This window comes from Botryllus schlosseri, chromosome 3, assembly GCF_051294905.1.
Source record: "Botryllus schlosseri isolate E-star chromosome 3, Bs_hap1, whole genome shotgun sequence".
In the NCBI taxonomy this organism is placed as follows: domain Eukaryota; kingdom Metazoa; phylum Chordata; class Ascidiacea; order Stolidobranchia; family Styelidae; genus Botryllus; species Botryllus schlosseri.
Window position 1 is genome coordinate 24586675 of NC_137238.1, and position 25930 is coordinate 24612604.

The 25930-nt window shown below is 38.4% G+C and overlaps 1 protein-coding gene and 1 long non-coding RNA gene across 31 annotated transcripts in view; both read right to left on the reverse strand.

Annotated features, from left to right (window-relative positions):
* The window catches only part of LOC145436170 (uncharacterized), a 126975-nt gene that overhangs the window by 17006 nt on the left and 84039 nt on the right, over positions 1 to 25930 (reverse strand). For all 30 annotated transcript variants that reach the window (XM_080313513.1, XM_080313500.1, XM_080313494.1 and 27 more), the window contains 2 exons: positions 4206 to 4268; positions 3379 to 3438 (listed from right to left, as the gene is read on the reverse strand). In XM_080313513.1, the coding sequence (XP_080169639.1) occupies positions 3379 to 3438; positions 4206 to 4268 (123 nt within the window). The remainder of the gene's footprint in view (positions 1 to 3378; positions 3439 to 4205; positions 4269 to 25930) is intronic.
* LOC145436149 (uncharacterized) lies at positions 19427 to 24756 on the reverse strand. The gene is made up of 2 exons (XR_013914194.1): positions 20622 to 24756; positions 19427 to 19619 (listed from the first exon to the last, which is right to left on the reverse strand). It is a non-coding gene; the product is annotated as an uncharacterized LOC145436149 (long non-coding RNA).

A 25930-nucleotide genomic window follows, 5' to 3' on the forward strand; every position in this document is an offset into this window, starting at 1 on the left:
TTATCCTGTACTGAGTACAGAATAGTTCTGTCTGTCTGATTTTTCAGTAATTTCGTTGTACTGACGTTCATGTGGAAGGCTGGAACGCCGAATTCGAATAAAATAAAAATGAATGAGTTGATTGAGAATTAAATTTAGTTAGTTGTGTTTTAGTTAGTTAGTTGTCGATATTTAAATTTCGTTAGTTATAGTTATAGTTCTAGTTGCGAGTTTTGAAAATTGAGTAGTTCTAGTTGCGGAATTTGAAAATTGGGTAGTTCTAGTTATAGTTGCGAGTCTTAAAAATTAAGTAGTTCTAGTTCTAGTTCTAGTTGCGCTTTATGAAAATTCAGTAGTTTGTACAAGTCTGACCCTATCTCGTGTTGATCGACTTTTGTTGTGTCGACCTTCAATGGTCACTAAACTTGCCCATGACTGAATCCTCATCCCCTGACTTTGAGCATGGCCCACTTACATTTTATCATCTGGTGTGAACAATTCATTTTAATTTTGTATGGGATAGAAGAATACCATTAGCTTCGATGCCACACAATGTTGTGTCCTCGTTTTACTACACTATCATCGGCCCATTCAACAAATATATTTTAGCCAGGTCGCTTACGCACCTTCGCAGGTGACCGAATGCCCAACCCATTATGCACGCTGAACTACAACACCTTGTTAGAATAGGCCGAATATGTGATGGGATATGATGGAATGAATGTGTTTCTTGTTCACTTTGAGCTCATGCAGAAGGCATGAAGGCGTAGCCTGGAAGCGTTCAAACTTCTCTTTTTAAGTTTAATTCAATAGTACAATTTGTGCTCCCATTATTGTTGTTTATTTCGTTTGTTTTTAGTTATAAATAACACTGTTACAATTGCCCCGCGTGGGCGTTACAATTGCCCCGGGGTAAGGGGGTAAGATACCAGAGCAGATTGGAGCTTACATATGTTAGCTGACTATTGCTCGAGTATCAAACTAGACAACCTACAGAATAATAGGTTATTAGCCTAAATTTGGACCCTGAAACCCGCACATTATTTGTCATGTAGAAGCAATATCAGCTTAAATAATCCGAATAAAGCAGTGCAAATGTTTATTTGAAGTCTATTGGTTCACTTTCGACTGCTTGTGGTTTTTGAAACGTTTCATACAATAAACACAAAATAATAAAAATAGCCCTATTATGTAGGTTTTGAGTCAATGTTGTGCATGCCTAACCCAAAAACTTGACGTGATAGAGAAAAACGGAAGTCATTTCTGAATTCAGCGCCCAAAAATTAGTCAACATCAATTGTCTGATCAAAGTCAAGAAAAATAGTGTTGACCAGTGTTATTTAGCCATAAGCCAAACCTGCGTCACCAAGTAGGCATATACAATCAGTCACTGTGAGAAAGGCCACATGAACTGTCATGGCAATTTTTAAGAATTGCTGTGTGCATGCATGTTGCATAATATCGCAACATAAAGAATTATATACCAACTGCATTACGGCATCCTACCTCCTGCTATAAGCCCTTTAGAACGGCAGCTAAACATATCTCCACTACAATAAAGAAACAGTAGTCCCTGTAGTTAGCCAAAGTATCATTTTATAACATTTCAAACTCGGTCACTAGTTCAAAAACTAATGGTACTGCTTCATAGTAGCACAATTGCATTACAGTAGCCTACCTAATACTATAAGATGGTCTAATACTATAAGATGATCTCAAAAGCTCGTTACATCCCTTCAACTCGAGAACTCGCCGAATAATGAAAACTGCGCGCTTCAAAATGCGAGGAGTCTGCTATGAGAAGCGAAGTCAAAACAATTCTTTATTCAATCGCTGATGTCTGTCTTGCAGCGTCGGCCTGTTAGCTCTTTCAAGTGTTTTGTGCGAGACAAGGCCGTAAATATCGTAGACCCCGCTCCAGTCTTGTATATAAGTACCTAGATATTCATATTACGTGACATTGATTCAATCAGTTTTACGTCAACCACCAATTGTATATTTGAAATATTCAGTAGGAATAATTCATTTATTTTACAGCTCAATAATTTTTAGAACGATTTTCACTTGCAAGCAATTTAGCCCATTTTCTCAAACGGTTCCAGCAATGGTCAGCAATATTGTGTTCATCTCATCTGCCAAAATATTTTTGTTTTGTTATTTTGATGTCTTGGAGAATCTCGCTACTTGCTAATCAAGAAGATCATCAGGAAATATATCAAGATGACTGAACAGAAAATGAACATTTATGATCATGTTTGTTTCAAGTTTTCCAATTGCAGATAAGAATTTTCGGACAAACAGTTTGTAGTTGGGTGTTTTCTGATCACCGAAAAAGTTTTATTTACTACGAATTAGAATAAATTCCATGCTGTGAAATCCATAAACCCAGAAACGGCTCACAGACGTTCTGCCATTTTTTTTCTTCATTTTCTTGATCATGGGATTTAGTGCAATACGGAAATAAATTGAAAACTTTGTTCACCGCAGTGTATTTATAATTATTTATGAGGAAAAAAATTCGCTAAGCAAGAGGCGCAAAAGACAGTATAGGTCAGTGGTCGGGAACCTTTTTCGACCAAAGAGTCATATTGGCCCAATATTTTTAATTGATATTCCCAAAGAGCCATACATGTCAATCAACTGTTACGTCACAATTGAACATCCGTGACGTATTAGTAGCACTAAGATATGAGACTCGTAATGTGGGCCATATTTTCTGCCCACTTGGGTAGGTGGAGCCAAACATGGTCACTAAGGAAGTACACTTCCAAGGCATTTTTTCTCGACGTAAATAAGGAAGACAATGTGTGTTCGAAAACTGCATAGTCCTACAAGGGTCGCCATGTCTGCTATTCTCTGTCGTCAATCAAGGTATCGTAAAATTCAAGATTTCTAGGCGCCTGATGGTGGGTAGATCGAATTAGCGAGTGGTGGTAACCGCTTATACGACAGCAACATAAATTTATGGATTTTGGAAAGAGGGCTGTACGAGAACCTAACCCTGCATACCCCACTGTCTTGACCTCTAAAAGACATGTTCATGCTGCCACGAGAATAAATGTTCTCGCCGTCATGAAAATCTATTAACAAGTTGCTGCAATATTGATAAATTAAGTACAAAACTAAAAAATTTTCAAAGAGCCATATCTTATACCAAAAGAGCCATATATGGCTCGCGAGCCATAGGTTCCCGACCACTGGTATAGGTATATCTCGTGTACAACGAAATGCGCAATATTAGTTTCTGGTGAGCTACGTTACATTGGTATTTGCTTTGAAAGACAAGATACACCGAACTAAACGTTATACATCGCAAAAAGCGTGGGTCTATGACTAAGCACGAGCTGCCCATGAAATGCAACCGATGTAGGGTTAACATCATCGGTTGGTAAAACTTACTCTGTTTGGCGAGATCCTCCAAATTCTGAAACCGCATGCTCTTAAATACTTTCTTTTTCTCTGAATGATAAATATTTGGGGATTATGTAAACATTTTTGTTAAGTCGTTTGAAGCCATTAGGCATGAATGCATCAATTTAAAAGAGTTGCAACGAATTTATATGAAAACAAAATTACTGTTTCAACTGTCTCACCATCATTGATCAGTAAAATAGGCTACCTCTGTCACATATGTATAGGTCAAAGATGATATCTAGCAGATAGCACAATATCAACGCATAATATTTTCGAACACAAAACACTAGCACCAATATATTCAAACTGCGCTGTCACATAACGGATTAGTTTTGATTTGATCAAAACTTGTTTTGAAATTTGGAAAATGTGAAAATCGATTTATTTATCAGATCTTGAAAACTCTTACTTTCACGCCATTTGCAATAAGTGAACCCTAGTCAAATACTCCAATTCTCATTCGTATACATCCCAGGACTGTATAATTCTGCTATTTATGTGCGTCACGTTTTTTCCTATTCTTGAAGTGGTAAAAAAAAAATCCAGTTCGCTCATGTGATATAAAACGGCTGTGAAGCCACTTAATTTTCTTCGCCCTACCAAGATAGACATATGCATATATTATATATATCAATTGTTTTCGCTTCGATAGATCTATTTATCTATTTATCCTAATAAATATAATTATTAATTTAGTGATTGTATAATTAAAACGAAGATATATCATGAAGTGAATTTTTGCTTCCATTTGCAGCAACAATCACCATTACTTACCATGCAAAAATTACTCACAACTTATAAAAAGAACTTACGACCCTTTATAGAAGTATTCAGGCTTGTGATATTTCTATATACTTCGTTCATCAGGGCAGTATCTGAATTAAACGGTTTGAAGAATTCGGTTAACTTCAATAAAGAGGTATACACTGAATAAAACGAATTGTAGAGTCAGATAGGCTTACGTGTAATTTTGTTTAGCCTGTAGCATTCATTGTATAGTAATTCTAAACTATTCATTGAATAACATGTTTCCTCGTGATCATGTTCATTATCTATGTGTATGGGAGTATATTCACACCTACTTTGATTGCATTATCTAATTTCAGCATTATGACGTTATCAAAACAATTGTGAGGTCACCATACCGACTGTGACGTATTGACCTTCAAAATTTCATGTTCGTTTCCAATAAATATGTTCGAAAGACATGCTCTGGTTGTTTTACAAGGTTTTACGCAGCTACAGTAAATGCATTTCTATTCAAGTAAGGCAGATCCTAGAACCATATCAATGTACTCAATCATCTTGACAATCATCTGACTGACAACTAGGAAAAGGCCAATGCTATCGCATATAGTTTTGCTGAGTTTAGCAGCAACAACAATTTAGACCAGGGGTGGGCAATTATTTTCCTCCGCGGGCTAAATGAGAAAAATAAATATGTTGGCGGGCCAAGTAAAAAATTTAACTATATTCTCCAGCGTATTTTAATTTTATTTTCAAATTACATTGTTACTAAATGCTGCTCAGTGAATGTGTTGATATTAGGCAATAAGAAAGTGACGGTTATCAAAAGAAATATATATTAGCAGTCAAGATTCGAAACAATGTTAAACATGATACATTTAACTCTCTTTAAACCCCTATCCACGTTCTTGTAATGAAACTCTAAAACAGTGGTTGTCAAACGTTTTTAGGCACGCTTCTCTTTATGATTGTGAACAATTTCACGCCCACTTATCATGATATCACAAAATATTAAAAAATTCAACCAGAATGCTAGCAATCTCTACGGATAGTTTGATGGCATGGAAGAATATGGCTGTTGATGAGAGAAATGTGAAAGATCAAAGTCGCTCAATACACATAACAACAACTACCAGCTGGGGGTATATCGCGCGAAGCGCGAAAAAAATTTTCAATCAACTTCGGCTTCGCGTCACCCTTCTGATGCTTTCACGTCTCCGAGTTCGAGAACTGCATTGAAATGTATATGCAATAGTACAAAGCATATTTTCTTGGTCGCTGCCGTTCGAGGAGCGTGGAGGTTAAATGGCCTTTATGTTGAACGAAGCTTGCAGTTTTTCTGAACTTCGCCCACCCTTGACTGAGTGCTTCGTGCTTCTGACATAGGACCGACTTTAAATAAAATCCCTAATCTCGGCGACATAATCGGCAAAAACTGAAAGGATGTGTTTACCCCTGACTTCAGTATGCGAATATTTAGTGCTCTAAATTATGAACCTAAACCTTCTTTTCGGCATGCCCGTTAATCCTGTATGGGTGATAGATATGATGAGTCATATAGTAATCGCGAGCACTGATTGACTTGTTTTACGAATTATGGATTTGGAAACATATCACGTCACAAATTGAAACACAGACCGTATAATGCGTAATGTGACAATGTCAACAAGAAAGGTTTGGACTAAACTATATGGAGAGAATGATTTCTTGTGACTTCAATTGCTACTCATGCTTGCGACATTGCCTTTATTTTGAATCTGGATTACGCTGTCAGGTACGTAAGGCAGCGTAACCGTGGCATAATAATGAACAGGATTCAAGGTAAACGAATTTCCTGTTCATTTGATACAGCCTATGGTTTTAGTGATTAAAGAAGCAAGTTTTATGTTTTGAATTCCAAGCAACCTTTCGCGGGCCGCACTTTGCCCAGGCCTGATTTAGACTGCTCTTTCCTGCAAAGGCGTGCTTTGATGGAAACCAATCTATCGTTTCACGCTATTGAAAATACCACACAAACACTCGAAATTAATGCGCCATATAATATGGTAGAAATGAAACGTGTAATCTACAACCGTAAAAGCACGTCCCTGGAGGCGGACAGAATCTGCTACCAGATGCTGCAGCCCCGGGACGAGGAAAGTCAGTGGATCATGCTATCGGCCATCAATAACATCTGGGCATTGGGTTCTTGTACTGAATCGCGGTAGCATTCAATTATTGTTACCATACTTAGGCAAGGTAAAGATGAAACCAAGACATCCTCCCATCGTCCTATCTCACTCACAAGCAACATGTGTAAAACAATGGAGCAGATGATCGCAAATCGTTTGGAATGATGGCTTACTGAAAACAATTTGTTGAAGCGCCATCAAATTGGGTTTCGTCGACATAGGTCCAAGAGCGACTGCATTCTCGCGTTACATGACAATGTATATAAAGCCATCTGGAACAAGCGGTATGCCATAGCAGTTTTCCTAGATATAGAAAAGGCGTGCGACATGGTATGGAGAAAGGGGGTGATTCTAAAGCTTCAACGTCTCGGTCTCGCAGGTAACATTCTCCACTGGTTGCACTCCTTCTAGGCACAAAGGACATTTCAAGCCCGTATTATCAACGCACTATCCGACGTCCATGAGCTTACAAATGGAATCGTACAGGGAAGTGTTATCAGCCCTTTGCTTTTCTCAATCATGATGAACGACCTGCTCGATGTCATAGCAGCCAACATCAATTTGTTCGCCGACGATGTCTGCATATGGGACTCTAGTTTGATCCTAAGTGATGTGCAGGGAGTTATTCAGAATCCCCTTGATAAAATCAGGAAATAGTGCGGGGATTGGGGCTTCGAAATCAATAAATCCGCCGCCGTATTGTTACGAGAGTAGTGCGGGTATCTGGGTTATAGACACAACCTGAGGCTATTTCGAATATAAGCTCTCTCATGATACAATTAACGTCGGACTATGAGCGGTTTATGAATTATACATAAATTTCGAAAACTATGATGTCAATGCAAGACTTTATTCGCCAGATATTCTATTATTATGTGTATTTAGGACTTTGTATTTTCCCGGTCATGCAGACGAGGCGTAATGATATGCGCGGTTTTATGATGTCATCATAGAGGAATTAGGCGACTGCAGTAGGTATAGGTTCGATTCCCACAGTCTCCGCACGTTTCCATAACGTCATTATTCAGTGCTAGACCGACTTCTCGTGGATTATGCGTTAGCTGACACTTTCCACATTTATTTTATTATTTGTATTTAGGACTATATATTTTCGCGGATAATATGAGCAATACACTCATCAAAGTTGAACTATGCGCGGTTTTACGGCGACATATTGAGATCATAGTGATTGGCCTGCAACATCATCACTAATTCTTTAATATAAAATGTGATTTTGAATTGATAATAACTTGCTTCCGAGAAATAAATAACATTTATTATAGGTTAGATCAGTGGTTCCCAACGTGGGCGATATCGCCCCCAGGGGGCGATTTGGCGGTCTAGGGGGGCGAAAATAACGAAGGGAGCGATAGGGGGGCGATGGCGCGTTACAATGGCTATATTGGAGTCGGGATCGGGACCGTAACTGCCGCACCCCAAACCTCCCAATTGGGGGTAAGGGGGGGGGGGGAACGAAATCGAAGGAAGATTAAAATTATTTCGTGAATTAACATGAATGATAGAGTAATTTTTTAGAAATTCATGCAACTTTTTCAAAAAATTTGCGTGCTGGGCGCGATTTAATATTTTCATGTATCGAGATGTTGGGGTCCACGTCACCCGAAAAAAATACGCATGATTTATGGAAATGGGAGACTTCGGCGTCGGCCATTACTGCGCCACGACGCACCAAGACATATGAAGTTAGAGGCCATGTAACATGCGACTCCGAGAAGTGTGCCAGAACGATCAGCAGCGAGAAGACTTTGGCCGAAAAGGAATGCCCTTGTGCTGACCGAAAACTTCGATATTTACACATATATGTTTAATTGTCCATAGGCGCCTCAATGGCTGGCGTTGAATGTTCCTGTCCTAGCGACCTCAACCCTACAGGACAAATGCCATCCCGCAAGGAAAAAATTATTTGCCAGTAAAGAAATACGAATATGAAATTATGTGCGTCTTTTAGTTTGGTACGTTTTGGCGATTTCCATATCTTCTGACATGGCAGATATAGGAGGTCACGAAATAGCATCATGTAAAGAAGTTAATATAATAACGATTCCACCCGAAGATGTTTAATTATAATTTAGGGTTCCTACCTTTTCCAACATACCACATCGACCCTATTGACCGAATCAAACAGGAATTATATAAATTTGTCGCGCTTCGCGCGTTTTGGCGAAATACGGTGACTCACCAAACAGTACATGAAATAGGGTATAGCTGATATGTAGCGACAAAAAGCCCACTGGCTGAGGGGGTCTGGGGTTTGGTTTATCACCTTATGGAGCCAAAGACCAACATTTTTTCCGTTATCTGACGAAGTGCTGTTTTTCGGTTCCCAATATTTGGGGGCGATGATCGGTGTGGAGCTTCAAAAGGGGGCGATGAGTCGAAAAAAGTTGGGAACCACTGGGCTAGATGATTAAATTCCGAGACTTGATGATAATTTGCTTCCGAGAAATATATAACATTCAGATTATACATAAATTTCGAAAACTAAGATGTCAGCCAAGACTATATTCGCCATATATTCCATTACTATGTGTATTTAAGACTTTGCTATGTGATTGTGCCACCATGATTGGCGTGGTTACGATTAGCGCCCACCAATCTGACGGACCGGGTCGATTCCCGTCGGAGGTTTATCTTGGCTCCTCTTCCCTCAACGATAATATGTTATGTGCCATAGTAATAGCATTGCTTCTTAAAATTTTAAGCGAGCGCACCCTTGTGCTCCCAATAAAATATCTTGCAGACCCTGTTCATTTTCAACACAATTTCTGATGGTACCAAAATTAAAATCGGAGAGGCCATTCACATAAAACCACGCGTATCGTGGAGACTATTTTCCGATTGAATCAATTGACCCAAGAAAATATTCCACTCCATATTGCCCTAATTCCACAATGCATCTCGTATACCAGGGGTGGGCAACATACGGCCCGCAGGCCGGATCCGGCCCGCGAAGGGATTTTGTCCGGCCCGCGGACAGTTTTCTGTCTTACATGATAATGTGGCCCGCGGCCCCAGTATTCGGAGATTCCCTGCTACTTGCGTAAACGTCAAATTTTAGTGACTGTATGTTATTATACACATGTATGCGCACTGCGCAGTGAACGAGGGTGGTGCTTACTCGTAAGTTAGTCGAAGCGAGAAGACTTGCATTATCGGCATTTACGATGTACTCAACCCTAATGTCATTTGTGGTAATGATGGTGTTTGTCGACTACAATGGTCATTTACACTAGGCTGATATTTCATATTTTTGATTCCGTAACCGTCGACTTGTAGCACGGCACACTTCTAAGCTTTTGTAAGACATCGCTTATGCCAGGGGTCGCCAACTCGAAACGGGTCGCGGGCCACTTTCAAGTTTTGTAGAGGCCGCGGGCCGCATGAATTCAATATCGAGATAAAATAGGCCACACAGTTGAACAACCACGCTATATCTCCACCTACTAAACCAGGGTGGCCAACCTGCGGCCGTAGAAGGGAAATTTGTGGACAAGTAATTCAATTAGTACCGTATGTGCGGGCGGCCGTCGACATGCAATTTGAATTTACAAATTGAGTCTCGATTTTTTGAGAGATCCTAATCAATCTTGAAATTTTCTTCGCGCTGCGCGCGATTCAATGTGACTTCGTTTATCGATTTTAATATAGTGGCGCCCTTTGCAATCATAGCCCCACAGTACAGACGTGAACAGCAGAGGAAAATGATGCGCCTCATATAGAAGTACCAACTCGGAGTCTTGTACTCCTCACTATACGGACAATTTTGATGGTAGGTCAAGAAATATTAGCATGCAACCAAGTGACTAATTATAATTGGCCCACCCGAAGATGTATCATCATTGATATCTTGTCCTAAATTTTCGAAAAACACACCCTCCATCAAATCTACAGTTGAATCTGATGACATCGGATGAGAAATAATATGAAAAATACTATTATTTGTGACGAAATTCATAGGTGAATCAGAAAATATTTTCGCGCTTCGCGCGATTATGTACGGCCCATAACATAACCATGACCACTGACCACTGACCAGTCATTAGTGACCACTCGCGAAGTCGGTGCGTATAGTAAGCCTATGTGATTAAATGGATAAGTCCGGAGTTCACCGGAAAAGGACATGGACACTATAACATGTGTATTTGGCGTAGGCTACATGAGTATAGTCGAAATGCGGCCGTGAATGGCAAAAAGGTTGGCCATACCTGTACTAAACCCTAATGAAGAGATATATTGGTGAATTTGTGGTACCGAGCTTATCGAACGCCTTGAAATCTTAATTAGGGATTGCACCGTGTTGATCGATCAGAGAGAAGCAGGTGCCCTGTATGACAATGCTGTTCTCAAATCCACATTGTCTTCGTCATTATTGGCGGGAAATGGCATTGAAGTTACATTGCTGTCGTTAAAATACATTCATTAAATACGATTAATTCCGTGTATATGTGGATAAATGGGCGAATAATGTATCGATTCAGCAATCCGGCCCGCCAAGTATTTAATTTTCCTATATCCGGCCCGCCGACTGGAGAAGTTGCCCGCCCCTGTCGTATACCCTGATGTGGAGCTTCGTACCCAGATGGAGTCTACGAACCCTGGTTAGGAACCCCTGGAGTAGAAATGTCTAATGGGCGAATAATTCATTGATGTTACAGCGTACTACTACCTTACTCACCACCGATAATAACACGGATAAAGAGAACAAACGACACTCAGCATGTAACCAAGTAAGCCTATCCGTCACGGGGGTGACAGAATGCCAATGGTTGCCATACTGACCTGATTAAATAGGTATATACCCTATACGCAAAGTGAGCTACTACCTTTTGATATATTTCTATTCTCCATCACTGTGTCATAGATTGTTGCGTTCGTAAGATTATCAAGTCACCGTTCCGAGTCGCAAGTCCTTCTCTGATTTTAACGTTTGACCCAACTCAACTCGGGTCATTTTTATTTAATCACACACTTAATCCGAAATCGAGTAATTTTACGAGAAGGTAGCACCAAACAAAATCACTCTTTTCAGTCACGAATCATCAACGGGTCATGTTTTATCGTTATAAACTAGAAATGTGACGTTATAGCTGACCTTCTACCGCATGGTAGGTTTTAAAAGTTATGTGATAGTGAGGTTTGTTAAGATTTCAGTTGTTTTCGTAGTAGTTTCAGCGTGACATTTAAGTTTTTTTATCTAAAAAAGATATCTGGCACTTTATTATATTGCTGAATACTTGAAATTCCAAAATGCCATCGCGGGCATTGTTCCCTCTAATTTTGACGAGTCTGCGCACACTCGTCAGCTCACTGCGCAGACCCTTGGACAAGAGTGCGTAACGACCAAAACAGATCATCACTTCGGATTTTTTGTGCGCAACTTAGATTTTCTGTGCTCAGATACCGTGTCAGCACTGCGCATTTGCGAACGTGCGCAGCTCAGAGGAGCATTAGTCGCGTGGCGCACAAAACGCTCTCTCGGGCTGCGTGTTTGAGACCTCTGATATATTCGAAGCATCTTCATATTCTGAACACGTGCAATATGGATCGATATTTAATCCATACGTTTCGACAAACAAATATGCAACTCATAAATATCAAGCTGCATCTTGAGATTGGGGAGTAGTATAGTTGGTATCGTTTGTGCCCCGCCAATCCCAGAAGGCCATGTCGCCTTAATTGCCACGCCTACATTGCCACATCATCCACCCATCGCCGCACCTATAGCACACCTATTGCCACATCATCCATCCATTGCTATATCATCGCTGCATTGATTGCCGCATCTTGATACTTTTCTCAGATATTGTATTATGTGTATTTAGGACTAATATCATCCGTCCATATTTTTTAAACTTGATTTTATGTGTACAAGTTACGGTTTCTGCAGTTTCCACATTTTACGACTTATGATTGCTGCGTCAAAACTTACCTTGGCTAGAATCGACAGATTTTCTATTATGTGTATTTAGGACTATGTATTTAAATTCCTATTCAGATTATACATAAATGCGAAAACTATGATGTCTATGTAAGGTTATATTCTCCGGATAATATTATTAATATCAAAATTCTACACATCATCACTAATTACTTAATATAAAATGCGACTTTGAGCGCTGTGACTTGATAATATGAACCCCTACGCTTCTGATGCATGATTTTTTGTGATAAGGACCTAGGTAACATTCAGAGTCTGCAACGATTGTTTGGATATACATTATAGCAATACCCCACTAAACTATAGGCGGTTATATGACTCTATTGGTCAGAGATAACTCATCCGTCCATATTTTTAAACTTGATTTTATGTATACAAGTTACTGTCTCTGCAGCCTCCACATTTTACGACTTATTTTCATTAGACGCAGGCAAGCGATTCTCAAGTTCGGAGCTACGGAAACAAATCACTCGCATGTGCGCGTTCCGAATAGTCTTGTAGAATTTTCTAAAGTCGTAACAGCTTAGTAGCATATACGCGAATACCAAGGTGAAAATAATCGAACGAACTATAGCCGTAGGCGTGCGATTCGCAGGGCTTTATTTATACAAACTCTATCGATGCCTGTACGTGAACCCCGGCGTTAAAACGATTAGGTCTAATTAACACGTTCTGAAGCCGAAAATTTAGTCAACATCATTGAGATAGCCATGATTTGAAGATGGTGATCGAGTGTGACAATAGCACTCGCCAAGGTTAGACAAACATAACCTTAAACCACTCTCTACTTCACAAAATATAAAGTTATAAAAGTAAGCAGATTTCTATGAAAACCCGTGGAATAGAAGTAAAAGTAGCCTAGAAACATAACTACTTAATGAAAAATCGTGATTCTTGAAGTGACCACATTTCATACGATTCAGTCCTTTTCATGTCACTAGAATAAGGTGATTAAACTGACAGTGAAACGGCGCCGGCGTCTTATAACGTAATAATGTAAGCTGCGTCGGGTGCTGCTATAATGTTAGGAGCGAATATAGTAGAAAGTTCACGTCTGGACATCTGTAAGCAGGTGCGCATACTACCGTAGTAAAACGCATAACAGAATTCACGCAAAAGTCGATATTGCTTTGTGATGCTTTTGATGTTGTTCCATACCGATTGGGAAGATAGGACTCCTAATTTCCTAACTAACTACATAATCCCTAGTAACGTAGTCAGACGCATAACGGAATTTACGCAAAATCGGTGTTGCTCTGCGATAATTTTGACCACTATGTTTTGATAATAACTTGCTTCCGAGAAATAAATAACATTCATTATACGTTAGATGATACTTTTCTTTGATATTCTATTATGTGTATTTAGGGCTAATGCGACATCACTATATTGGCGACAGGCCTGATTTGAACACACTAATTTTGCGAATTAAACTTATCGCCCAACACGGACACTCAATGAAGAGCACCCCGGAGACCCGCATAAATGCTCCACAATTCTCGACATATAATATACTGAGCATATAATAAGCTAACAAAACCTATACTATTCAGAGTTGATATCCGGATCCGGTTATTTGTAAAGTGGATAGAAAACTACACTATTCCGATGCAGTAAAGACTCTTACACTCTGGATTTTGTGCAGTATATACTAATTTTACATTGCGGAGTATTCCATAAACGTTAATCCAGTGATCCTCCTTCTATTTTCAATCACGATCCGCTTATTATTCTAGGCTTCGAACCCCACACCCAGTACGTTTTATGGGGATTAATATTTCTAGATTAAATATAGCGTATCGAGACTTCGTGAAACTTACTTGGAAATAGTTATTTCTACCCTAATTTAATAGATTTCCCAGATATCGTAGCAACGGAACTGGCTTGAGCGAGCGGTTAAGGCGTTGGATTTAAGTTTCAATGAACAAGTGTTCTAAGTTACTCATGTTTTCAACACAACCTAAACGCAAAGTGCACTAATTTCCATATTGATCAAATACCACAAATTTTGCTGGCTTTCAGAGTTAGTAACTAAGCTCGTAACAGAATTTACCTCAAAAAGTCAGTACTCCAAAAATTTTGTAAAGTATAGCTTTTTGGCGTTGGACTTAAGTTCCAATGAACAAGTGTTCACATAGGTTCGAATCCCACACCCACTACGTTTTACGAGAATTAATATTTTTAGATTCCAATTTAGCGTATTGAGTACTTTTTCTGCCTTTTTCAGCGCATTAGAGACGTTTACACTATGGATTTCGTGAGCTTTACTTGAGTTTTATAAATTAACGTAAAAGTAGTCATTTCCGAGTAAGTAAAACGTTCGTATTGTAGGTTCATTTCTGCCTAATACTATAATTATCATGGAGTTGGAGCAGTCCAATATCAAAAACACCCGAAAGTATTTGTTGCATATAGCTAAAAACCTAATTGAGTACCCTGAAGAAGTGCAAGTAGCACAGTTTGTGGTATTTCTATGACATCGAAATTTAGCTAACCAGAACTTATACTTGAGTACTCCGAAATGTACAAGTACTTTACCTTTACACAACGTTTCTGTAAAATGAATACTGATTTTATTAAAAAATAAAAAAGCACGAAAAATTACATTTTATCCCAAACCATCAGAATACTAAAGTAGCTTATTGCGTATATGAACCTAATACTAAAGTGTTTATGATTTCAGTTCGCTTCAACTTCATGACATTTTCAGTATTAAACAGAAGTATAGGCCTAGAATGCTAACTTTCTTCGTAAATTGCTACTTCTGCCTTAATTTAACGGATTTATCCGATATCATTGCTTTACTTAATCTCTCCGAAATGTGCATTATACTAGTATGTCACCATTGATACGCAGATGTAGGGCATTATGGCAATGCACCATGCTAAATTTCATCACACATCTAATGATGGAACACCTTTAAAAGTAACGCAGTCGAATACCGACTTTTACGCATATCTGTTTTGCGTGAACATAGCATATACCTATACATAGTCAATTTTAGTAGCAGAATTACCGTGTTAAACATTGAATTCCCACCTTGAAAGTTGGTACGCGGTTATAGGACATTACAAAAATGCACGATACCAAATCCCATCACACATTTCATGATGAAACAACTTTAAAACTAACGCGGCTCTACATCGACTTTTTGCGTACATCTGTTTTGCGGGAGCGTATAGCACGTACCCATACATCAGAGGTCTCAAACTCAAATGTGCTCGCGGGCCAATTTCCCAGTTTTGATGACGCCGCGGGCCGCAGCATCAATGATAGGGATATTTATTGGCCTTATTTGACGGGATCTTGCAGACAGGCATTCCACAAACATCGTCGAAATGTAATTTACTATTGTGCTATTACCGATTGACACATTTTCAAATATTTGAATAAAATTGTTTTTGTGCCGGACTTTTTTTAATTACCGAGGTATAGACATCATGTGAGAGGATGCATTATGACATCGTAAAACTGTCGGGTTATGATATTGCAACTAGTGGACCTATGGTGAGCAACAACTTCAGGTATACTATTTTAAAATCTACTGATGATTGACCTGATATCAGAGCATGTGAGCGGTGTAGCCTAATCCTATGGTATTGATATCGTCGTGGTAAGTATAGGCTATTGTTACTGTCATTGGCAAACACAAATTAAATAAGCGTAAGATTTTTTTTTGCCTTCGATATATCAACAACTTAAATACTACACTCATTATTGAGCCATAGTAATAGCAATGCTTCATAAACTTTTTAGTGATCGTACCCCTTGTGCTTCCAATAAGATTTCTCGTAGCCCTTGACAATTTTCAACACAATTTCTGATGGTACCTATCTAAATCAGAAATCCCACACAAAATCGCGCGCAGCGCGAAGACTATTTTTCATTTGAATAAATTGGCCAAGAAAATATTCCACAGCATATCGGCCTACAAATTCTACAAAGCATCTCTTACTCCCTGATGTGGTGCTTCGTACCCCGATGGGGTCTACGGACCCTGGTTAAGAACCCCTCGAATGGAAATGTCCAATCGACGAAGAATTCGTTGGTGTTACCGGAACGTTACATCAACGCGTGTTAACTACTTGTATTATGTAGCCTGTAATTCATGCAAGTAAGTCGGACAAATTCGTCGCATGAACACGACTCTAATGGACATAAAGAAAGGAAAATTTTGTAAAGTAGATATTTTTCGGTATGCTAAAATCGGCTACGCGGTGCTAGTCTTCTTGGCCGCATGAAATAGGATGTTTTAGCTTCAACCTCAACGCATTACCACACCGAATTTAAATATAGGCGATAAATAATATACAGTATAGCTCCAATTTTAATGAAAAAATAAAAATAAAAAAGCGCGAAAAATTGCATTTATCCTGGAACGCACCAAGAAAAACCGTAAGAATTTGTAAAGTAGTTAGAAAACTACACCATTCCGCTACACTAAAGACTTTGACAATCCGGATTTTGTATGGTGTATACTAATTTTACATTGCGGAGTATTCATTATTATGTAGCTTGTAACTCAGGCAAGTAAGTCGGACAAATTCGTCGCATGAACACGACTCTAATGGACATAACGAAATGAAAATTTTGTCAAGCAGATCTTTTTCAGTATGCTAATTTTGATATTGTTCCATACCGAATAGCACTCGTCAAGGTTATACGAGCATACCCTGGTTTCAACACTTTTACAACGATTCTTCTTGCTTCCTATAACATCCCACTTGAAGCCCTCGTTATTAGACTATGATCTCAGCCTGAGCCATGTCTTGAAGCCTACGGTATTCTGCAAATTGTTTCGATTTATTCTGCTCGTTTTAATTTAAGGAAGCCCATTTCACTCAATGTATCGATGCCTACGGTACTCTACAAAATTTTCTGATTAATTACCCCTATGTTAATTTACCATAAGAAAGACAATTTGACTCCCAAAGTCCGAAATACTTGTTCGCTTGAGCTATAGGCCGCAGCACCTGGAGTGGAATTTTATAGTTCTTGTAAAAAGTTATTTGTACACAATATATGTTTAAGGTAAGTCCTACGCATTCATGATTTCGTCCGAGTTTGTATTTTAGTAGTATATACCAATTTAGGATCCCGCGTTTGTAACTTGTGCAAGTACAGGAATATCATAGTTCTTGAACCGTGCTCAATGCTTAATAGACCATTTTTGCTATTTTTCATCGCCATAAGTCATTCTGGACCGCGTAAACACATTGTACGATATAGATGAAACTTATGCAAATCCCCGGAACGCAACAAGAAAAATCGTATGAATTTGTAAACTACTTATTCATGACATAATAATAATTCTACTTGTACACTTTTTCACATTTTATAACACTTTAAGTAGTACTTAACAGTTTCAGTTTTAAATAAAATACGGAATATAAACTAATCGAAAAATTCGGTAACCAATTTCGCGTAGGCTATGCATACAAATGAGGAAAGTTACATCAACGCGTGTTAACTAGTTGGTCGAGTTATCGAATGATTTTTTCCTTACATCAAAACAACTAGAATGTGTAACTACATTAAAAACGTATCTAAATGAGCTCCAGGGCATTGTGATTATGCAGCATACCAAATTGCATCACACATTTACACTTCATGATGGAATAACTGTAAAACTAACCCAGTTCTATAGCAACTTTTGCCTACATCTGTTTTCGGTAGCGTGTACATGTACATATACATAGTCAGCTTTAATAACAGAAATACCATGCTAATATGTGACTCCTCACCTTGAAACTTGGTACGTAGTTGTAGGACATTGTGATTATGCAGCATACGAAATTTTCTTACGCATTTCATAATGGAACATCGACATTTTGCGTACATCTGTTTTGTGGAGGCGTATAGTACGTACCCATACATAGCCAACTTTAATAACGGAATTACCATGCTTAACATTGAATCCCAACTCTAAACTTGATACGTAGTTGTAGGACATTATAGCAATGCACCATGTTAGATTTCATCACACATCTAATGATGGAACACCTTTGAAACTATCGCAGTCGAATACCGACTTTTACGCATATCTGTTTTTCGTGAACACAGCATATACCAATACATAGTCAATTTTAATAACAGAATTAGTATGCTAAACATTAAATTCTCACCTTGAACGTTGGTACGCAGTTGTAGGACATAATAAGAATGCACCATACCAAATTTCGTCAGACATTTCATGATGTAACACCTTTAAAACCAACGCAGTTCTATACAGACATTTGGCTAAGTCTGTTTTTCCGTAGCGTAGCACGTACCTATGCATAGTCAACTTTAATAACGGAATTACCATGTTAAGAATTGACTCCCAACCTTGAAACTCGCTAGACCGTTGTAAGACATTATGACAATGCACCATGTCAAATTTTGTTACGCATTTCATGATTGAACAACTTTAAAACTAATCCAGTTCCATGCCGACTTTTGCGGGGGGCGTAGCACGTACCTATGCATACTCAACTTTAATAACGGAATTACCGAGCTTGAAATTGAATGCGCAACTTGAAGATTGGTTCACAGGTGTAGGACATTATGACAATGGAACATACCACTGCGCTAACTTTCAGAATTGTTAAGTATAGTACTCGCACTTTGTGAGAATACCCAAGTAGCTTTTTTGCCTACATGCACCAAATACTCTCAAGTCCTTATGATATTGGCTTACATCAACTTCATAGCTAGAGTAATGAACAGAAATAGACCTAGAGTACTAACGTTTTACTTACTCGGAAATGACTACTTCTACCTTATTTTAAAGGATACCTCCTTCGAAGCGAAATTTATGTGGTTTTGGATAATATCCAAATTTGATCCAGTAAATTTGAAAAATATTTTCCCGTAAATATTATTGACCGTAATTTATTTTTACTACTACTGACTGTTAAAATTTTTACGGAATACTCCCGTTACTTGATGTAACGGAAAACGGCTGTAATACCAAGTTACTGGTCTAGTCCAGTGCAGCAGTTTTACGCTGATGAGACCAGTAAATTCGAAATAACTCTCCCCGTAATATGATTTTACATATGCTGACCGTAGGAAATTTTACGGAACATTTCCGTAACCTAAGGTAACAGAAATCTGCTGTAATATCAATATACTCGTCTGGTCCCTTGCAGCAGTTTTACGTTCCTGAGACCAGTAAATTTGAATCAGGTTTATTTGGTGCGGGAACACGTAAAAAAAAAGTAAGTGTGGATAATGACGGAAATCCAGTCTTTCTTGTGGAGATCATCGGTCAGCAACTGCATGAATGAAGAGGGCTTCATCAAAACTTCAGCAGCAGTTGAAGGACTGTACTTTGGGCCATGCTCTTTTGTAGGTTCTTCTATAATCTGAACAAAGATTATGCTGTCATCAACACCGTTACAATTTGGAAACTTTGAGACGCTATAGTATGACATACTGCGACTTTTCATATTCTTGTCAATTTCTCAAATAATGATGGCCTAGGATAGCGATGTCGAACATAAGGCCAGCAGGCCGCATGCGGCCTGCGAAGCAATTCTGAGTAGTTTGAAAAACCCCTGTATTACCCAGCACATTTTCTAACAAATGTTGAGATATTATTGTAAGAAATGCTTCCGCAAGGTTACAAATGTCAAGATCATAGACCGTAATATAATTATCCGACAGTGGTGTTATGGTTTTACTCTAGTCGTCATCAGGAACAAGTTGGTGATACTGACATCCAATTCCAAAAACTCAAAAAAGTGCACACTGAGTTCATATTTTTATGAAGAAATGAGGCAAAAAGTAGTTATTCGTGAAGTGAAAAAAACTGTTATATGCAGGTCGCATGGAGAATATAATAGTTATAAAAAATACAATTCAAATATATTTGGTCGCACTGCTGTATCACTTCTACTCAAAGGCCCCAGACAGACAGAGAAACCCGAATGACGATTAATAATGAGCCAAATTCTAACGTCTGGTTTACAATTAAATCACTTGTGTTCCTCAAAGCGCATACGATGAGTTAACGGCAGTTTACGATTAAAACAAAGGGAGCATACAAATATGTCAGCTTATTCCGTGGTTAGAGTCAGTGTTTAAGCGGTTGAATTCAAACGATCAATCTTTGATTTTTTGCCAAACTTCCGTTGTTTGCGAGTAAAGGTGCTGCTAGAATATATCCATATGATATGATCGTGAATGTTATGTAATATACCAAAATGTATACAGGATTGATAATAAACTATTCAAGCGAAAAGAAAGGTCGGGCGTTTTGATGTACCGTAACATTTTGGAATGATTTGACTGATCTGGCCCGCGAGCGGTTTGAAAGTTTGAATCTGGCCAGCGACGCAAGTTGAGTTTGGCCTAGGACTTCGTACCTGAATCATCTTTTCCAGCGTGATTGCAAACTTTTCTGGCAATACTCCTTTGCATCGTACGTCCAATGTATTTCGCACGGCATCGTGCTAGAAGCGAGAGGCGAAATGATCCCTTTCTATCACATAAGCATTCGACGTCATGATTCATAATGCCATAACGCTTCCATTTTCGTGTAGTTCAATGTCAGAAAATGTAATACATTCTTATAAGCCATAGCTTCTGTTCACCATTAAACTGTAACGAAAATACATACGTCTTCAGAACCAGGACTGAGAATAACTTGCCAGATTTGAGCTCGGATACTGCTATACCTACAATATCTGCTATCAACACCTGCAATATTCTAAAGCTAGAGTTAAGCTGTGGCTTCGAAACCATCAATATCTTACAGCATGGAAAACTGAATTCATTCAGTTTTCCATGCTTACAGCAACGCATCTTGTTATTATCCAATACGAAAACATCGCGTCGATATAATATCTGTCTCGGAACATTCAGCCGCACGTGCTCAGGCTCAGATATGTCTGACGTCTGACGCCACTATGTCTGGAATATGTATGACGTCATAATGTACTGTTCGCTCGAGCAGCTACGAATTCATGATCAAACAATTCACAAGGCCATTCGCAGGAAAAAGGTAAAGGACGTCTACTACTCTCGTCTCAATGGCAAAGGAGCATGGCGGCTAAACACCAGCTCCAGTGTTTCGATATATAGTTTGCATCATACATGCGTTAAGGAGTCTACAATGGTGGCAGAACTGGTCCAACAGATAATTACACAAAATATCATACCTGCAGTAAAACTACATAACATACCAAATTCGCTTGCCATGCTACTATTGCTAGACCTTGATGTCTCAAAGGATACTATTTATAAAGCGATATAAACGATGGTATCTGCAATGCCCAAATGTTCGGATACCATTCACCGATTATCAATCAGCACGGCCATCGATGTCGTAATTTGGTTGATGATTGAAACATGATGTAATTACGAAAATCATATATATATATGTCCATAAGACCGTAAGCGTGTAAAATGATCGAATTGTGAGTTCAATAGCAATGTTGCAAATAATGATTATCCAGTAAATCGCTTTTACGAATGCAAAAGTAAATCCGGAATACTTATTATCCAGTAAATTGCTTTTACAAATCCAAAAGTAAATCTGAAATACTGGTTATCCCGTAAATTGCTTCTACGAATTCAATCTGTAATTTTTTTACCCTCTAAAAACAAGTAAATTTACTTTTGACGTGCCCGTATATTAATTTAACGAGCATTTACCGTTAATATAACTGACGGGACAAATTTACCGGTATAATTTGGGTAAATCTACGAATATTTCTAAGAGTGTGCCTAATTGCGTCGAGCAATTGCGACGGTGGAGATATCGTGCCATGTAACGGGTTAAGCAGCCGCGGCAGCTGGTCTTGTAGAAATTTCAATAAATTGCAGCTCCATTACGGTGGCGTTCTGAAGGAAATGGCTGCGGCCAAAAATTTTTGTTCGATTTTACCTTCAATTTGAGACCACATCATTTTTAGAGCGCAGTGCCCCTTTAAATTAGGTAACCTAACGATTTTATCAAGTAGCCAGTACGATTTGAGAAAAAAAGTCATCTTTGAAGAGCCCTACTGTACAGTGTACAGTGAACTGTATACTCTGAACACTGAACAGAGATGTAGTTGAAAGTAATGAGCTCGTGTAACTTGTACTTTAACTATTGCTTACTGAACTATAATGTACTAGGTCAGTGGTTCTCAACCAGGGGGGCTGAGCACCTCTCCTGCGCTTCTGTAACCTGCCTGTGTGAAATATGTATATTTACTTGTGCATAAAATTTACAATTTTCCTTTGGTATTTTTTGTATTTTCTAGGAGCAGCAATTGGATTTGAGCAGTACAGAAAAAGAGCCGCCATGGCATGCCACGAATCAGGGACTCATCAAGCGGGTTGCGACTGATGGAAAGAATATGAAAAAGGCCCTAAAGTGCAGGTAGTGTGTATTGCAATTAGCACCTTTTTGAAATAGATTTGTTGTTTGAAATACTGGTAAGCATCGCCATGTTTCGTGAGTAAACTGGTATATCCTTAGATAATGAATTTGATTCAGCTGCATTCGGTTATTTTTATTAATGTTTGCTGGTAAAATTATAGTAAAAGGATCAACAATCCAGGAAAATATGGTACTCGGGCTGGAGTAAAATTGGTGTTAAGGTCACATGCAACTTTCCATTACAATAATTAATTGTTCTATGAAAGACACCCTTTTGTCACATACAATACATCCAGTCTGATATCTGCGTAAATACTGAATGCTGGTAACGTCATATTTTGTGATAATATTGTTGATGTACAACGTTCTTTCGAGTTCTCCACTAGTTGCTGACGATTACCCCTGACTAGTCTCAGCCGAAAATATTCGGGCTCATTTCAATATGCATATACTATTCAATTTTATATTGAAGTTTTGTACCTCGAAGAAGCTGTTCGAATATTGAATAGTTCCCTTGTATTGCAAATTTTTAAAACAAGTACTTTCTTTTCAACAGTCTCAGAGATTGATCCTCAAATTCATCCAACTGATGTCGACTCTTCGAAAAGACCCCCTGGTTCCACCGTGCCTCTGCTAACAGACAATGTTGATAGTGACGTGAGCAGTCATCTGAACGGATTTTGTACCGGTGCAGTCATCTTTCGTGATACATACTTTTGCCTCAAGAACCCATGGAAACACGTCATTGTGTAAGTCTATTTATTCATTTCATATATCACCATTGATTATGTAATGTGCTAGTTTTTGCAGTCCCAATTTTCTCAAAAACTATCTATATATGCTATATGAGCTGAAGAGAGGCTTGATCTGTGTACATTGAACAGAGGTGTTGTTGAATGTAAAGAGCTCATGTAACTTGTATTTAAACTACTGCTTACTGAACTATACTTGGAACATCAAATGGTGATCATTTCCCATGTCGTGCTAATTCCAATTAATTTTGTTAGTTAAATTTAATCAGGAATGAAGGATTTTGAAAGATTGAGAACAGTTACAATTACTGCAATGAAGGAAAAGTATTCAACACCTTCGATAAGATGTCACAAAGTTTTTGTACTAAAGACAATCAATGTGTCCTTTGTCTGGTATATTTTCTCGTCTCAATTCAAAGCAGCTATAAAATCTTGGAATCAAAGTTATATGTAAAGCCTACCGTATGTCAATTATAATAATGGAAAACCGAACCCATAGGGATAAAAATTCTACTACATTTATTGTCGGATCTTGTTTGCAATCAATTACATTTTCAGCGAAACGAGGTTGATGAAGTCAACTGTCCTCTTCTCAAAGCCAAATTGAGAGACAAACGAATATAATCCAAGACCCAAGCGCATGTCTTATCGAAACAGGTACCGTAATCTTTCTTTTTTGTGGACCATACAAATTTACATAGACCAGCGTCATTCTGAGTTACAGTTCTGCATTCTCATTGTTGCCTGTGCGTCTGAATGTCAATGTAAATGTCAAAATGACCGAATTGAAAAAAACGCAGACCTGATTCAAGATGTTTTTATTAGTCGTTATGCTAATTTTAGTCCTTCTCAGTGATAGGATTTTACATGTATCCGAGCGCCTTTCCTAAGCTTGTGTAACCTGCATGTGTGAAATCTTTATATTTATTTCTGCATAAACTTTAGAATTTTCATTGACATATTCAAAACTTTGGAATTTAATCACATTTTCAAGGAGCATAACTTGGAGTCGACCAGTAGAAAAGAAACAAACGCCATGGCACGCCACGAATCTGAGATTGACCGAGCCTGGATTGCAGCTGATGGCAAGAATATAAAACTGCTTCAGTGAAAATGGAGTATTCAGAAACATTCTTGACGATTTGAGCTGCTACGCATTGGATTGTCATACCCTAAAGGAGTGGTTCTCAAACACGAGAAAGCATTTGAAGCGACGTGAAGCCGCTGTCAACTAAAATCTTTTTTCGCACATGCATGCATGGCAGCTTGTAGTTATTTCTCTGTGTATGGTCAGAATTTAATATTTGAATATTCTCTCATCAACAACCATTACCGTCACTGCCATCCAACTATCCGTTGGGATTTCTAGCGTTCTGGTTGCTTTTTTGTAATTCTATTATACGACAACAAGGAGTGTGTGAAATCTTTTGCTATCATATGGGAGCGTGTTCAAAAATGTTTAAGAACCATTGCCCTAATGACTTCCATATTTCATATTTTGCAGCAGACTGGTAAATAACAACAAAATCTTTTTCTGTAAATCTGCAAAATTTTTATGGACTCAAAGAAACTATTTCTTTGTTATTTAAACAAAAGTGATTGGCATTAAGCTGATATAAATACTTCTAATGCAAGCCCTAGGATGTTTTTAGCAACCCCAATTTCATTAGGAGTGAAAAAATACTTATGGTTGTTTATCGTGGTAGTGGTAGTGATACTGATACATTCATTGTTTGTTTGTTTACAATAAAATTAGAAATTTACAAGCCGTAATTGGATCAGTTTTAAATAAGTTGTAATGATTTGTCTTGATCATGTTTTCCGCTAACGGACGTAACCAATGAATTTGATTCCATGCCCCTGTCACGAAAGTTTAGGATACTAAATGATATTTTGTTATCACTATCCCTAATTCCCTATGCATTAATTTTCATCATTGAGCGATTTGCATGATATTTGTAGTGAGTTTGCTCTTAATCATTTGTGATGTTCGTGATTTCATCGACTCTTCCGGGAACGGTTTCAACTGCTGATCTGAATTTATGAAACCCTGTCACAGCAGCTATTGGAAATTTCAATGTTTGCACGTATTTAATCACCAAGGTTGGGTATTATAAGCGTCACTTATTCATGAATCAATAAAATCTGATTTTACTTTGAGCCCTGCGTTCCGGTGACTAGTCAACCAGCCACTTTGAGACTGAACACTTTTTAGGTAAACACCTTAAATTTGAACACTTCGCAACACTTCTAGGCGTTCAATTTTTGGATCACGTTTCGTGTTCAATTTTCCGGGTTGAGCAACACTTCAAAATTTACAGTGTAGACAAAAATAAAGTATGAAACTGCTATTTACACGCTTTCGCAGTAAGATGACATACGTAGGTGGAGCCAAACATGGTCATTACACAGCGGAATACATACCCTCTGTAATGTGTGATGCGTCAGTGACGTGGGGTCAGGGGAGGCAAGTGATGCAGTGCCTCACCTGTCTACTAGATTTTGAACATTTTTACTACCAAAATCATGCAACTTGCCTATTTATTGCTCGAAA